Source organism: Bombina bombina, chromosome 1 (assembly GCF_027579735.1).
Source record: "Bombina bombina isolate aBomBom1 chromosome 1, aBomBom1.pri, whole genome shotgun sequence".
In the NCBI taxonomy this organism is placed as follows: Eukaryota; Metazoa; Chordata; class Amphibia; order Anura; family Bombinatoridae; genus Bombina; species Bombina bombina.
In genome coordinates this window covers 51,814,551-51,832,164 of record NC_069499.1, presented here as the reverse complement: position 1 = coordinate 51,832,164, position 17,614 = coordinate 51,814,551, and the positions used below count along the sequence as shown (strand labels likewise).

At 42.3% G+C, this 17,614-nt stretch overlaps 1 protein-coding gene across 1 annotated transcript in view; it reads right to left on the bottom strand.

Annotated features, from left to right (window-relative positions):
• Positions 1 to 17,614, bottom strand: part of CEP128 (centrosomal protein 128) — a 667,652-nt gene that overhangs the window by 113,747 nt on the left and 536,291 nt on the right. The window contains exon 22 of the mRNA XM_053697350.1: positions 15,251 to 15,274. Within this exon, the coding sequence (XP_053553325.1) occupies positions 15,251 to 15,274 (24 nt within the window). The remainder of the gene's footprint in view (positions 1 to 15,250; positions 15,275 to 17,614) is intronic.

Genomic DNA, 17,614 nt, shown 5'->3' with positions numbered 1-17,614 from the left:
CGAAGACCAAGTCGCTGCCTTGCAAATCTGTTCAACGGAAGCCTCATTTTTAAAGGCCCAAGTGGAAGCCACAGCTCTAGTAGAATGAGCTGTAATCCTTTCTGGAGGCTGCTGACCAGCAGTCTCATAGGCTAAGCGGATTATGCTTTTTAGCCAAAAAGAAAGAGAGGTTGCCGAAGCCTTTTGACCTCTCCTCTGTCCAGAGTAGACAACAAACAAAGCAGATGTTTGTCAAAAATCTTTAGTAGCTTGTAAGTAAAACTTTAAAGCACGAACCAGGTCCAGATTGTGTAAAAGACGTTCCTTCTTTGAAGAAGGATTAGGACACAAGGATGGAACAACAATCTCTTGATTGATATTCTTGTTAGATACCACCTTAGGTAAAAACCCAGGTTTGATACGCAGGACTACCTTATCTGTATGGAAATTCAGATAAGGAGAATCACATTGTAAGGCAGATAACTTGGAGACTCTGCGAGCCAAGGAAATAGCTACCAAAAAAAGAACTTTCCAAGATAAAAGTCTATGGAATGAAGAGGTTCAAATGGAACTCCTTGAAGAACCTTAAGAACCAAATTTAAGCTCCATGGCGGAGCAACAGGTTTAAACACAGGCTTGATTCTAACTAAAGCCTGACTAAATATCCTGGGAATCCTGACTTTACTCCATGAGTAACCCTTGGATTCACACCAATAAAGATATTTACGCCATATCTTATGATAAATTTTCCTGGTGACAGGCTTTCGTGTCTATATTAAAGGTATCAATGACTGACTCGGAGAAGTCACGCTTTGATAAAATCAAGCGTTCAATCTCCATGCAGTCAGTCTCAGAGAAATTAGATTTGGATGGTGGAAAGGACCCTGAAGTAGAAGGTCCTGTCAAAGAGGCAGAGTCCATGGTGGAAAGGATGACATGTCCACTAGATCTGCATACCAGGTCCTGTGTGGCCACGCAGGCGCTATTAAAATCACTGATGCTCTCTCCTGCTTGATCTTGGCAATCAGTCGAGGGAGCAGAGGAAACGGTGAAAACACATAAGCCAGGTTGAAAGACCAGGGCACTGCTAGAGCATCTATCAGCGTTGCCTTGGGATCCCTGGACCTGGATCCGTAACAAGGAAGCTTGGCGTTCTGTCGAGACGCCATGAGATCCAGTTCTGGTTTGCCCCAAAGATGAATCAATTGTGTAAACACCTCCGGATGGAGTTCCCACTCTCCCGGATGAAAAGTCTGACAACTTAAAAAATCCGCCTCCCAGTTCTCTACACCTGGGATATGGATAGCTGATAGGTGGAAAGAGTGAATCTCTGCCCAGCGAATTATTTTTGAGACTTCTAATATCGCTAGGGAACTTCTTGTTCCCCCTTGATGGTTGATGTAAGCCACAGTCGTGATGTTGTCCGACTGAAATCTGATGTACCTCAGAGTTGCTAACTGAGGCCAAGCCTGAAGAGCATTGAATATCGCTCTCAGTTCCAGAATATTTATTGGAAGGAGTGTCTCCTCCTGAGTCCACGATCCCTGAGCCTTCAGGGAGTTTCAAACTGCATCCCAACCTAGAAGGCTGGCATCTGTTGTTACAATTGTCCAATCTGGCCTGCGAAAGGTCATACCTTTGGACAGATGGACCCGAGATAGCCACCAGAGAAGAGAATCCCTGGTCTCTTGATCCAGATTTAGTAGAGGTGACAAATCTGTGTAATCCCCTTTCCACTGACTGAGCATGCATAGTTGCAGCGGTCTGAGATGTAAGCGTGCCGCTACCATTAAGCCGATTACTTCCATGCACTGAGCCACCAAAGGGCGCGGAATGGAATTAAGAACACGGCAGGAATTTAGAAGCTTTGATAACCTGGACTCCGTCAGGTAAATTTTCATTTCTACAGAATCTATCAGAGTCCCTAGGAAGGAAACTCTTGTGAGTGGGGATAAAGAACTCTTTTCCTCATTCACTTTCCACCCATGCGACCTCAGAAATGCCAGTACTATGTCCGTATGAGACTTGGCAATTTGAAAATTTGACGCCTGTATCAGGATGTCATCTAAATAAGGGGCCACTGATATGCCCCGTGGCCTTAGGACCGCCAGAAGCGACCCTAGAACCTCCGTGAAGATTCTTGGGGCTGTAGCTAATCCAAAGGGAAGAGCTACAAACTGGTAATGCCTGTCCAGAAAGGCAAACCTGAGAAACCGATGATGATCTTTGTGTATCGGAATGTGAAGATAAGCATCCTTTAGATCCACTGTAGTCATATATTGACCCTCCTGGATCATAGGTAGGATGGTACGAATAGTTTCCATTTTGAATGATGGAACTCTGAGGAATTTGTTTAAGATCTTTAGATCCAAAATTGGTCTGAAGGTTCCCTCTTTTTTGGGAACCACAAACAGATTTGAGTAAAAACCCTGTCCCTGTTCCTCCTTTGGAACTGGATGGATCACTCCCATAACTAGGAGGTCTCGTACACAGTGTAAGAATGCCTCTCTCTTTATCTGGTTTGCAGATAATTGTGAAAGGTGAAATCTCCCTTTTGGGGGGGAAGCTTTGAAGTCCAGAAGATATCCCCCTGAGATATAATTTCCAACGCCCAGGGATCCTGAACATCTCTTGCCCATGCCTGGGTGAAGAGTGAGAGTCTGCCCCCTACTAGATCCGTTACCGGATAGGGGGCCGTTCCTTCATGCTGTCTTAGAGGCAGCAGCAGGCTTTTTGGCCTGCTTACCTTTGTTCCAGGTCTGGTTTGGCCTCCAGACCGTCTTGGACTGAGCAAAAGTTCCCTCTTGTTTTGCATTAGAGGAAGTTGATGCCGCACTTGCCTTGAAGTTTCGAAAGGCACGAAAATTAGACTGTTTGGCCCTTGATTTGGACCTGTCCTGAGGAAGGGCATGACCGTTTCCTCCAGTGATATAAGCAATAATCTCCTTCAAATCAGGCCCGAATAGGGTCTGCCCCTTGAAGGAAATGTTAAGCAGCTTAGATTTTGAAGTCACGTCAGCTGACCATGATTTAAGCCATAGCGCCCTACGCGCCTGTATAGCAAAACCAGAATTCTTAGCCGTTAGTTTAGTCAAATGAACAATGGCATCAGAAACAAAAGAATTGGCTAGCTTAAGTGCTCTAAGTTTGCCAAGTATGTCATCCAATGGAGTCGCTACCTGTAAAGCCTCTTCCAGAGACTCAAACCAGAACGCCGCAGCAGCAGTGACAGAAGCAATGCATGCAAGGGGCTGTAGGATAAAACCTTGTTGAATAAACATTTTCTTAAGGTAACCGTCTAATTTTTTATCCATTGGATCTGAAAAAGCACAACTGTCCTCGACAGGGATAGTAGTATGCTTTGCTAGAGTAGAAACTGCTCCCTCCACCTTAGGGACTGTCTGCCATAAGTCCCGTGTGGTGGCGTCTATAGGAAACATTTTTCTAAAAATAGGAGGTGGAGAGAACGGCACACCTGGCCTATCCCATTCCTTAGTAATAATTTCTGTAAACCTTTTAGGTATTGGAAAAACATCAGTACACACCGGCAAGTATTTATCCAGTCTACACAATTTCTCTGGCACTGCAATTGTGTCACAGTCATTCAGAGCAGCTAAAACCTACCTGAGCAATACGCGGAGGTGTTCAAGCTTAAATTTGGTTTTACTTACCTGTTTTACTTGTTTTAATGTATGCTCTTGATAAAGACGTGTAATACGTTGAAACGCGTTGAGCAAATAAAACCTTATATCCTTTGTTGAAAGATTGTCAAGATCTTGTTTTGCTGTGCTGAGCTGGAATCTCCTTATTTATGGACTGTAAAGATTCATCTTATGGAGTGAGTATACTGCACCCATATTAATTGGCTTCAATATATGCATCAAGCCTTTTTTCTCTTCACTTACTAGAGAAAATCACTCAATAGACCAGCGCCATCTACTACTACTACTATCTAAAAATAAAGCCAGCCATGTGGAAAAAAACTAGGCCCCAATAAGTTTTATCACCAAAGCATATATAAAAATGATTAAACATGCCAGCAAACGTTTTATATTGCATTTATATAAGGGTATTACCCCTGAGAGTAAGCATGATACCAGTCGTTATTAAATCACTGTATTCAGGCTTAACTTACATTAATCCGGTATCAGCAGCATTTTCTAGCATTTCCAGTTCTAGAAAAAATTGTAACTGCACATAACTCATAGCAGAATAAACTGCACGCCATTCTCCCGCTGAAGTTACCTCACTCCTCAGACATATGTGAGAACAGCAATGGATCATAGTTACAACCTGCTAAGATCATAGAAAACTCAGGCAGATTCTTCTTCTATTTCTGCCTGAGATAAAATAGTACAAATCCGGTACCATTTAAAAATAACAAACTTTTGATTGAAGAAAATAAACTAACTATTTTTCACCACTCTCTCTTACTACCTCCATGCGTGTTGAGAGTTGCAAGAGAATGACTGGATATGGCAGTTAGGGGAGGAGCTATATAACAGCTCTGCTGTGGGTGTCCTCTTGCAACTTCCTGTTGGGAATGAGAATATCCCACAAGTAATGGATGATCCATGGACTGGATACACCTTACAAGAGAAAAATAGACAAGAATTGGAACAATATTTTAGTGGGGCTTTCACTAACTCTCCTAAGATCCAGCAGATACACCATTTAATATCTACTTCGCCAGCTAAAGAAGCTTTAATCCAAAACCCGACTCCTTTTGAACAAATATGCTTGTCAGACCTCCCTATGAGACATACACTTACTTGGGCAAAAAAACTATTGTTGAGAGCAGAAAAAGACTTCTCACCAATTATAGTTATATATAGAGATGGCATGTGAAACTGGGAACAACATTATCTGAGTCTGAATGGTCACATTATCTCATGTACGAACAAATCCTCCCATTCCACACAAGATTCCTAGAACTTAAAGTGAAAGTCAACCATAGTGTTTTTAAAACGCTATGGTTGACTTTCACTTTAACCATAAAATCCTGACAAAATGGTACCTTACACCTGCTAGATTAAGAAGCATATTTCCTGGAACATCAAATGTATGTTGGAGGGGCTGTGGGAAAAGGGGTACAATGTATCATATATGGTTGCAATGTCCAAAGCTCCAACCATTTTGGTTAACTATAAATTCCTTTTTCAAGATCTAGTTAGCCCCAAACACCCACATCCATTAAACCTCCTCTAGCATTACTAAATCTTTTGCCAAAACGTGTATGTAAACTCTGCACAAGACTTAATCAAATCTCCCTGAATGCAGCTAGATCTCTCATAGCCACACATTGGAAATCCCAACAAGTGCCTACAAAGGAGGAGCCACAGGCTTGATTCTAACTAAGGCCTGTGCAAACACCTGAACGTCTGGTACAGCTGCCAGACACTTGTGTAACAGGATAGATAGAGCAGATATCTGTCCCTTTAAGGAACTAGCTGACAATCCTTTCTCCAATCCTTCTTGGAGAAAAGACAATATTCTGGGAATCCTAATCTTACTCCACGAGTAACCCTTGGATTCACACCAACAAAGATATTTCCGCCATATCTTATGGTAAATTTTCCTGGTGACAGGCTTCCTGGCCTGGATCAGAGTATCTACAACTGATTCAGAGAACCCACGCTTAACTAGAATTAAGCGTTCAATCTCCAAGCAGTCAGTTGCAGAGAAACTAGATTTGGATGCTTGAATGGACCTTGAATTAGAAGATCCTGCCTCGATGGCAGTTTCCATGGTGGAGCCGATGACATGTCCACTAGGTCTGCATACCAAGTCCTGCGTGGCCACGCAGGCGCTATTAGAATTACCGAAGCCTTCTCCTGTTTAATTCTGGCTACAAGCCGAGGGAGAAGAGGAAACGGTGGAAAGACATAAGCTAGACTGAATGACCAAGGCGCTACTAAAGCATCTATCAATGCCGCCTTGGGATCCCTGGATCTGGATCCGTAAAGGGGAAGTTTGGTGTTCTGACGGGACGCCATCAGATCCAATTCTGGAATGCCCCATAAGCTGGGTCAGCTGAGCAAAAACCTCCGGGTGGAGTTCCCACTCCCCCGGATGGAAAGTCTGACGACTCCGAAAATCCGCCTCCCAGTTGTCTACTCCTGGGATATGAATTGCAGATAGATGGCAGGAGTGATCCTCCACCCATTTGATGATCTTGGTTACTTCCTTCATCGCTAGGGAACTCTTTGTTTCTCCCTGATGATTGATGTACGCTACAGTCATGATGTTGTCCGACTGAAACTGATGAATTTGGCCTCTGCTAGTTGAGGCCACGCCTGGAGCGTATTGAATATCGCTCTCAGTTCCAAAATGTTTATCGGGAGAAGAGATTCTTCCCAAGACCATAGACCCTGAGCTTTCAGGTAGTCCCAGACCGCACCCCAGCCTAATAGACTGGCATCGGTCGTGACAATGATCCACTCCGGTCTGCGGAAACTCATTCCCTGAGACAGGTGATCCTGAGACAACCACCAGAGAAGAGAGTCTCTGGTTTTCTGGTCCATTTGTATCTGAGGAGACAAATCTGCATAATCCCCATTCCACTGTTTGAGCATGCACAGTTGCAGTGGTCTTAGATGAATTCGGGCAAAAGGGACTACGTCCATTGCCGCAACCATTAAACCAATTACCTCCATGCACTGAGCCACAGAAGGCCGATGAATGGAATGAAGAACTCGGCAAGTATTCAAAAGTTTTGACTTCCTGACCTCTGTCAGAAAGATTTTCATTTCTACCGAGTCTATTAGTGTTCCCAGGAAGGGAACCCTTGTGAGCGGGGACAGAGAACATTTTTCTACGTTCACCTTCCACCCGTGAGACCTTAGAAAGGCCAGAACAATGTCCGTATGAGCCTTGGCTCTGTGAAAAGACGACGCCTGTATTAAGATGTCGTCTAGGTAAGGTGCTACTGCAATGCCTGCGGTCTTAGTACCGCTAGAAGAGACCCTAGCACCTTTGTGAAAATTCTGGGAGCGGTGGCCAACCCGAAAGGAAGGGCCACAAACTGGTAATGCGTATCCAGAAAGGCGAACCTTAGGAACTGATGATGATCTTTGTGGATAGTAATATGTAGGTACGCATCCTTTAGATCCACGGTAGTCATATATTGACCTTCCTGGATCATCGGCAAGATTGTCCGAATGGTTTCCATTTTGAAAGATTTAACTCTGAGGAATTTGTTTAGAATTTTTAGACCCAGGATTGGCCTGAAAGTTCCTTCCTTTTTGGGAACTACAAACAGGTTTGAGTAAAAACCCAGTCCTTGTTCTGCAATTGGAACTGGGTGTATCACTCCCATCTTTAGAAGATCTTCTACACAGCGTAAGAACGCCTGTTTCTTTGTCTGGTCTGAAGACAAACGAGAAATGTGGAACCTTCCCCTTGGGGGAGAGACCTTGAATTCTAGAAGATACCCCTGAGCAACAATTTCTAATGCCCAGGGATCTGGAACATCTCTTGCCCAAGCCCGAGCAAAGAGAGAAGTCTGCCCCCTACTAGATCCGGTCCCGTATCGGGGGCTACCCCTTCATGCTGTCTTGGCAGCAGGCGCAGGCTTCTTGGCCTGTTTACCCTTATTCCAGCCCTGCAAGGGTTTCCAGGTTGCTTTAGGCTGGGAAGCGTTACCCTCTTGCTTTGCGGCAGCAGAGGTTGAAGCAGGTCCGCTCCTGAAGTTGCGAAAGAAGCGAAAATTAGCCTTGTTTTTGGCCTTAAACGGTCTATCCTGCGGGAGGGCATGACCCTTCCCTCCAGTGATATCCGCGATAATTTCTTTCAACTCGGGAACAAACAGGGTCTTTCCCTTGAAAGGAATGTTTAGTAACTTTGTTTTGGACGACACGTCAGCCGACCATGATTTGAGCCAAAGCGCTCTTCGCGCCATAATGGCAAAACCTGAATTTTTTGCCGCTAACTTAGCTAATTGGAAAGCAGCATCAGTGATAAAAGAATTAGCCAGCTTTAGAGCGTGAATTATATCCATGACTTCGTCATATGAAGTCTCCCTCTGGAGCGACTCCTCCAGCGCCTCAAACCAAAAAGCCGCTGCAGTAGTTACAGGAATAATGCAGGCAATTGGTTGAAGAAGGAAACCTTGCTGAACAAACATTTTCTTCAGCAAACCTTCCAATTTTTTATCCATAGGATCTTTAAAAGCATCTTTAAAAGCACAACTGTCTTCTATAGGTATAGTTGTACGCTTAGCAAGTGTTGAAACTGCTCCCTCTACCTTAGGGACCGTCTGCCATGCGTCCCGCCTGGGGTCATTTATGGGGAACATTTTCTTAAAGATAGGGGGGGGGGGGGACAAAAGGTACACCTGGTCTCTCCCACTCCCTAGTCACAATATCCGCCACCCTCTTCGAGTGTATACAGGGACCTCTAAAAACCTGTCCATTTTACACAATTTTTCTGGGACCACCATGGGGTCACAATCATCCAGCATAGCTAAAACCTCCTTAAGCAGGACGCGGAGGTGTTCCAGCTTAAATTTAAACGCTAAGGAATCTGAATCTGCCCGCTGAGAAACTTTTCCTGTGTCAGAAATTTCTCCCTCTGACAGACCATCCCTCACTGCCACTTCAGAGTGTTTTGAGGGTACAACAGACAAATCATCCAAAGCTTCTGATTGCTCATCCTCTGTTCTTAAAACTGAGCTATCACGCTTTTTTGGAAAAACTGGCAGTTTGGATAGAAATGCCGCAAGGGAATTATCCATGACTACTGCTAATTGTTGTAATGTAATAGGGCACAATGCGCTAGAGGTACTAGGCAACGCTTGCGCGGGCGTAACTGGTGTCGACACATGGGGAGAGGAAGGAGGACTGTCCTCATTACCTTCCGTCAAGGAATCATCTTGGGCTACATTTTACATACGTTACTGTGCCTTTAAATAATTAAATAATAAAAAGCACACACTTTTTTTTACCAAATCTCAAAAAAACATCCGATCTTTATGAAATTTACAGCATATGATCCTAATGCTTTGAAATGATTGCAGACCAAGTTTCAAGCCAATTAACCCCTTATTGCCCAAACCAGAGCAAATTGAAGCTGGCCACCGGTTTAACACACTAACTTCCTTGGGGATTAGTTTTGGAACGAAAATAAGCCTCCCTGTAGTCCTCCTGCAATCTCTGGACTCTACATGTGAAGCTGCATGAAGCTGTCTTGCAAAAGAACTGCGCAACTGAGGCGCGAAAATTAGGCCCCCTCCATCTTCACACCGGAGTTGTGGGGCCTTCCTAAGCCAAATTAGGTGTCTAAAATTATGCCAGGCGTATAACACCCCTAAAAAGTGTTCCAAACATAATAAACACTTGTGCAAATGTCAGATTATAGTAAAAAATAATCGATTTTCCCCATAACAGTGTCCACCAGTGATTTAAGCCCTTTTAACTAAGCCATCCTTCTATACTGAGTCTCAGAATATGGCTTACCTTCCCACATGGGGATTTCTGTCATTACCAAGTCTTGTTAGAAAAAAAGTGACTGAGCATACCTTATGCAGTTAAACCTGCAAACTGTTCCCCCCAACTGAAGTTCTCCGGTACTCAACAGTCCTGTGTGGGAACAGCAATGGATTTTAGTTACAACATGCTAAAATCTTTTTCCTCTCAGCAGAAATCTTCATCACTTTCTGCCTCAGAGTAAATAGTACAAACCAGCACTATTTTAAAATAACAAACTCTTGATTGAAGAAATAAAAACTACAAATCTAACACCACATACTCTTTACCTTCCCATGGAGATGCTACTTGTTAGAGTGGCAAATAGAATGACTGGGGGGGCGGAGCCTGAGGGGAGCTATATGGACAGCTCTGCTGTGTGCTCTCTTTGCCACTTCCAGTAGGGATTGAGAATATCCCACAAGTAAGGATGAATCCGTGGACTGGATACACCATGTAAGAGAAATGGCCCTTCAACTTTGGGTAAAGTATACCAAGGGTCTTTAATAGAGTCCTCAACAGAAAACATTTTCTTAAAAATGGGAGACATTTCTGTGAGAATCTCCCTAGCACGGTTCAGCACAGGAAAAACCTCCGAAGTGGAAGGTTCATCAAAGAAACTATTAAGTTTACTAGATTTCTTAGAAGTGACAACAACAGGGGTATCGGAGTCATCTAAAGTAGCTAAAACCTCCTATAACAATATACGAAGGTGTTCAAACTTAAATCTGAAGGATACCACCTCAGTTTCAGAAGAAGGAATTATACTGTCCAAATCTGAGATTTCATGCTCAGAAAGTCCCGATGTATCTTCCTCATCAGACTTATTAGAAAGGGCAACCTGGGAAACAGAACTGAGGACAGGCACTTTATTTTCTGAATTTCTAGATTTCCTCTTGCATTTTCCCTGTAATCTGGGAATGGCAACTAATGCTGCAGATACCGATGAAGATACCTGGGCAGCAATTTCTGCTTTTAAATAAACTACACTAGGATTTATAGAGGAACCGCAGGGCACTGCATGTGACACCATTGAGGCTTGGGACGTAGCAGGAGAAAGCTGAGGTATTATTTTAACAGCATCATCCTGAGAGACATTAGGCTCAAAAAATTTACCTTTATTTTGCAAGGTTTTTTTTGACACATGAAGAACAAAATTTCATAGGAGCTGCAATTTTTGCATCTAATCATAATAAGCATGAATTCATGAGAGCAGGCTCTTGCTCCATATCAGATATGTTGTGAAACCGTAAATAGACTTGTACAGATAAGTTTCAAAGATTTTAATATTCAATTAAAATAAGCCAAGAAAAAAATTACACTTTAAATTTTATCCCAAATTAGGATCGATCCCTAGCTAAAATTATGTGAGAAAAGTTAAAGGGACATTAAACCCACATTTTTTCTTTCATGATTTAGATAGAGCATGCAATTTTAAACAACTTTCTAAATTACTTCTATTATCTAATTTGCTTCATTCTCTTGATATTCTTTGCTGAATAGCATATCTAGATAGGCTCAGTAGCTGCGGATTGGTGCCAGCACATAGATGCCTCATGTGATTGGCTCACCCATGTGCATTGCTATTTCTTTAACAAAGGATATCTAAAAAATAAAGCATATTAGATAATAGAAGTACATTGGAAAGTTGTTTAAAATTGAAGTCTCTATCGGAATCACAAAAGAAAATGTTTGAGTTTAGTGTCCCTTTAAGAAAAAACATTTAATAAACATCAAATAAACTTTTAAAATACCCTTCAGGCAACCCCACACCTCACTTACTGAGGTGCCTTACCGCTACCAATTAAGACCGGATCACCCAGAAATAGAGAAAAACAACTTTTTCCTCAGGAACCTTATGAAGTAAAGCCGGTCATGTGACCGCAACTGCCGAGATCAAATTACTGCTGCGACACAGAGAGGCACTACTTCCTTGTACACTGAGTTCCAGTTTAAAATGCTGCAGCATTTTATTTTAAAGCAAAGGGGAAATTAATAAGCTGCTGAAATAGAAAATTCAGCCTTACTTTCAGTTTAAACTTGTATTGTTTTATCAAGTAAATATGTGTCAGAAAATAAAGCCTAATAAAAACATTTTACCCTTTTTAAAAGAGTTTAAATGTTAGTCTCACACATGCTACAGTGTAACCCATACAAGAGGATTATCTATGTCCCAATAAAAAACAGTGGTTTTAATTTGTTAAGTGCATAGTCTCTCCAACTGGAAGAAAAAGCAATTACCTGCTCTGCTGTCCGGCATGTAGACAGTTTCAAGGTATGAGAGGACACAATTCCTCACAGAGACCTTTGAAAAAGAAAGAACAGAGAAGCCAACTCTGGCTTTCTAAACTAGGGCAGCAATTGTTCTCAGTAAGTACCTCTTTACAAGTTCCTAACTGATTTAAAGTCACCACTACCCGACTGCAAGGAATGACGTGGAATATGGCTAAAACTTGCTTGTAGATCAAATTTTTCTTCAGACACCTTAACTTCACTTCCTCTATGCACCGAAGGCAAAGAGAATAATTGGGGTGCTCCTTGCCTCCTCCTGCTGGCAGGAGTGATATTCCCAACAGTAATTACTCAAGCCGTGGACTCACCATATCTTAGGAAAGAAAGTATATACGACCTATCGCTGATTTGAGCAACACTTTTATTTTTGTATTGCACCCAGGATAGAGCGCTAGACTAGACTGTTGGAAGTCAAGGTGGTGGCCTATCTAAACCTCTAACACCCCACCCGGTTGTCTGGGTAAAGTGGTTCCAGAGAAAATGCTGCATGACTTTACAGGTTTTAACTGCAGAAGCTTGCTTATAGCATACCTACCTATGGGGAGAGACGGTTGCCTCCAGATCACTACCGGTACTATATAGCTGTTAAGGAGATGCCTATACTTGCGCAGACCTAAAGGGTGCGGCTGAATTTGCTAAACATATTTACCAAGGAGATCAAACTGGATTTGCAAAAAGAGCTAAATATCCTACTTGCTCAATACCATTTGGCTTTCCTGGAGATAATGAGCGACGCCTTTAGTAGGCCTTCCAGTGTGACTCCTGACACTGCTTTCCTTGCTGACAAGAATGGCTTACAACATAATAAGAGCAATGTTGTAGGGCCCCATTGTCGCTTGAACCTATTACATCAAGCAAGCAAGCTGAAAGTTCCCGACAGGGATCAGACACATACCGATAATCCGTCTCCATGGATTCCACCTAAATATCTCTAGAGACAAGAGCTTGTGGGCAAAGAAAGTAGCAATCTGATGAGTGGACGCAGGGCAGAGGCAAGCGGTGCGGATTCCAATTTCAACATTAAACAAGAGGTGCAGCTAGAGTCTACAGGACTGGAGCAGATGCTTTCCTACACTATAGCTGTACTAGGGATAAGTACTGTACTATTCTCCTATCATTTACGCTTGAGTCTAATATCTGTAAAAAATTAGATCTGCCAGAGATGTCAAAAGTCAGGAATTGGTTAACTCTGGAATGGTCAGGCATGAACAGATGGCTGAACTTGTCTGAAAATAATAATGGGTTAACTGGTTCATATCTCTCTCAAACCAATCTGCATATATATGAACCTTCCCTAAGATCATCTCAGTGAACTTCTGCACTGCCACATCCCCAGGGGACTTATATTGTCTTAATTACCCCATGTCAGAGACATTACATCTTTGCTCACGTAATTAAGCAACAATTGTAGATTAAATATATAATGAGAGCGCTAGCCCCCATTTCTGATTTATGCTCTGTCATCCTAAGTATCGTTAGGGTTCTTATATGTCGCTCATTGCACACCCTAAAGAAGCTGTTTATGCGGACTGAATAGTCTAATGCATATAGTTCTTGGATAGGTGCACTGTTTTGCGATTGTTTTTGTTCCGATAATGCTAGTGAGAATAATTACAGTATCAACCTGGCATAATCTCTCCGGTAGTTATCTTATACTCAAGTACACATAATATACCGGCTCGGTACAACTTGCATTCCAATCCTTAATGCCCATATTTAACCGACAATCAGACTAGATGCACCACATTGAATAGCTGCTCATATAGTAGATGTTGACTATTTTCTTTATTATTACATGTTACCATATATTTGGGATAGAGCACCCCCTAACATCATGCTGTCTCTCATTTGCCCTGGATAAAAGCTGCTTGGCAAATTCTACTTTATTCCTAGATGTTTTCTAAATTGCAAAACTCCCCATGGTATTAGCAATCTCACTCTGATATTTTGATAGTTGAGCTCCACTATCAGGCTAAAATTCCCCTTGCAAGCTTCTGTTACCCTCCAATTTTACCATTTGTTGCACTGCTACCTATAGTTTTATATAGTCTAGATCTAAACATGCTCATTAAGGGCCCAAGAGTGGCCTAAAGAATTAGAATGATAATTTTGCAAACCTACTGGTTTAATTATACAGTTTCTATATAGTACAAATAAAAAAATCGAGAATCACCATCTGGAACCCAAGAGTGGTCCCCTATTGTTCATGGCTGCCTTCTGTAGCTTTGCAATCTCTATAGTGCACTAGGAGGTCCAAAAGTGGCCTTATGCGCCATCTGGAAGGCATATAGTTTGACAGGCAAGCATTATGTCCACTAATACTCCTGCAAATTGACATATAAACACACTATGTCTATCTTGTTTAGCATCTTTTGATTGGTTTACCGTTGTGTTCACAAGTTCCCACTAGTGCAATGCTGTTCCTTAAAGAAAAGATACCAAGAGAATAAAGCACAATTGATAATAGAAGTAAAATAGAAAAACGTTTACAATTGAATGCTTTATTCTAAATTATCAAAGAAACGTTTTGCATATCCCTTTAACAAAAAATCAATTTCTTAATATCAGAATCAATGTCAGATGATATTTATTGATAACGATATCAATTTGTGCCACTTGTGACGGGTCACAAATCTCTAAGACTCATCTCCTTGCCTGTATGTGCCCAAAACTCTTACTGCTGGTTTTAGCTGACACAAAGATGAACTACAATATCTGTATTGTAAGAGAAAGAGGACTTTACTAACAGTGCTCTGAGACACCTACAACACATCCTGTATTTAGTTATTTTATCATATAAATCACTGGCAAATGTAGGCCTGATAAATCACTCACTGCTACTTGTAATGGAGGAAACATTAAAGTGGTGAAATCTCATGAAATTGTAATACTAATAATGAGACCTCGCCTTAAAAAGTGGTGACCTAAACAAGTCTGATTAATCTTGGATTTTTTTTTACCTTTCTTTAAGCAGAATGAAGAACAAGAATATAATTAATCTTCTTGATCCGGACACCTAGATTATAAATGAATAGCTCCTCCCTGAGTACAGCAAGTCCTGGCTTTGAATGCCGCTCCCCTGCAATATGTACAGGCATCTGCATGGCTGCTTTGTCACATGCCAGTTCAGCATTCTTCTCCCCCCAATAAATTCCCTATGAACAGGTGAATTTATACGGATATAAGGGAGTAACCAATGGGTTAAATCACTGCTGCATGGGTTTTGACCATTCAAGGGTTAAATCATTGCTGCAAACTTGATACATAGCAACAAATTAACCCTTTATGTCCAGTGCATACTTCAGGTAAATATTAAACTATTAAATCACAGCCAAAGGTTACATTTCTTTTTGTCTGCTTTTGGAACTCAAGAGGTTAAATCCTTGTGTGACTGGTAACTAAAGTGTTAAATCATTGTTTTGTAATTCTTACCTCATTAGCATTTTGGGCCAAGACAAAATTGAAATTGGGTTACTAGGTAATTCAGTGCAAAGAATTTAATTTAAATGACTCACCCTTTCTAGTTCCATGATTCGGTCCTGTAAAAAAATAAAATAAATTAGAAAACATTTGCACTGTGAGCACTGCTAAGCTGATAGCTAATGTTTCAACTGTGTAGGTAGACAAGTCAACAAAAATATTTCTGTGTAATACTTTGGGCTAGATTACAAGTAGAGCGCAAAAACAGAATTTATGTTTACCTGATAAATTTCTTTCTCCTAAGGTGTGTCCGGTCCACGGCTTCATCCTTACTTGTGGGATATTCTCTTCCCCTACAGGAAATGGCAAAGAGAGCACACAGCAAAAGCTGTCCATATAGCCCCCCCTCTGGCTCCGCCCCCCAGCCATTCGACCGACGGTTAGGAGAAAAAGGAGAAACCATAGGGTGCCGTGGTGACTGTAGTGTACAGAAATAAAAAATTTTTAAACCTGACTAAAAGCCAGGGCGGGCCGTGGACCGGACACACCGTAGGAGAAAGAAATTTATTAGGTAAACATAAATTCTGTTTTCTCCTAAATTGGTGTGTCCGGTCCATGGCTTCATCCTTACTTGTGGGAACCAATACCAAAGCTTTAGGACACGGATGAAGGGAGGGAACAAGTCAGGTAACCTAAACGGAAGGCACCACAGCTTGCAAAACCTTTCTCCCAAAAACAGCCTCCGAAGAAGCATAAGTATCGAATTTGTAAAATTTGGCAAAAGTATGCAGAGAAGACCAAGTCGCTGCCTTACAGATCTGATCAACAGAAGCCTCGTTCTTGAAGACCCATGTGGAAGCCACAGCTCTAGTAGAGTGAGCTGTAATTTGTTCAGGAGGCTGCCGTCCGGCAGTCTCATAAGCCAATCGGATGATACTTTTCAGCCAAAAGGAAAGAGAGGTAGCAGTAGCTTTCTGCCCTCTCCTCTTACCAGAATAAACGACAAACAAGGATGATGTCTGTCTGAAATCCTTTGTTGCTTCTAAATAGAATTTTAAAGCACGGACCACGTCTAGGTAGTGTAACAAACGTTCCTTCTTTGAAACTGGATTCGGACACAGAGAAGGAACAACTATTTCCTGGTTAATATTCCTGTTGGAAACCACCTTTGGAAGAAAACCAGGCTTGGTACGTAAAACTACCTTATCAGTATGGAATACCAGATAGGGTGAAGTACACTGCAAAGCTTACAATTCAGAAACTCTTCTAGCAGAAGAAATAGCAACCAAAAACAGAACTTTCCAAGATAGTAACTTAATATCTATGGAATGTAAGGGTTCAAACGGAACCCCTTGAAGAACTGAAAGAACTAAGTTTAGACTCCATGGAGGAGTCATAGGTCTGTAGACAGGCTGGATTCTGACTAACGCCTGTACAAACGCCTGTACATCTGGCACGGCTGCCAGACGTTTGTTCAACAAAACAGACAGAGCAGATATCTGTCCTTTTAAAGATCTAGCAGACAAACCTTTATCCAAACCCTCTTGGAGAAAGGAAAGTATCCTAGGAATTTTAATTTTACTCCAAGAGAATCCCTGGGATTCGCACCAACGGATATATTTTTGCCATATCTTATGGTAAATTTTCCTAGTCACAGGTTTTCTGGCTTGAATCAGAGTATCTATAACCGAATCTGAAAACCCACGCTTAGATAGAATCAAGCGTTCAATTTCCAAGCAGTCAGCTGCAGAGAGACTAGATTTGGATGTTCGAATGGACCTTGTACTAGAAAATCCTGTCTCAAAGGTAGCTTCCATGGTGGAGCCGATGACATATTCACCAGGTCTGCATACCAAGTCCTGCAGAGCAGTGGAGCTATTAGAATCACCGAGGCCTTCTCCTGTTTGATCCTGGCTACAAGCCTGGGAAGGAGAGGGAACGGTGGAAACACATAAGCCAGATTGAACAACCAGGGCGCCACCAATGCATCCACTAGTGTCGCCTTGGGATCCCTGGATCTGGACCCGTAGCGAGGAACCTTGGAGTTCTGACGAGACGCCATCAGATCTATATCTGGAGAGCCCCATAGTTGAGTCAACTGGGCAAAGACCTCCGGGTGAAGTTACCCGAGACGCGGCTCAAGCACAGTATCAAAGAAGGCAGAGTTCCTGGATCAACCAGCGACCAGCAACCAATATAGACGGCAGCACTCTTGGAGAGAAGTGGTAGTATAAATCTGTAGAAGCAGAAAAAAGAGAGGCGCCTTATGGGACAGTATCGTTGGGCAGCATCAAAGATACAGAGGGTAGCACACACTGAATGTCAGGGTACTCACAAGGATTATGGCATAAACGTATGTTACACAGAGCAGGAGGGAACCTTAGTCGCCCGCCAGACAGACCAATGGGGATAAGTGACCGGAACTCTAGAGACCAATCTACAGCTACAGTTCGTGGGAG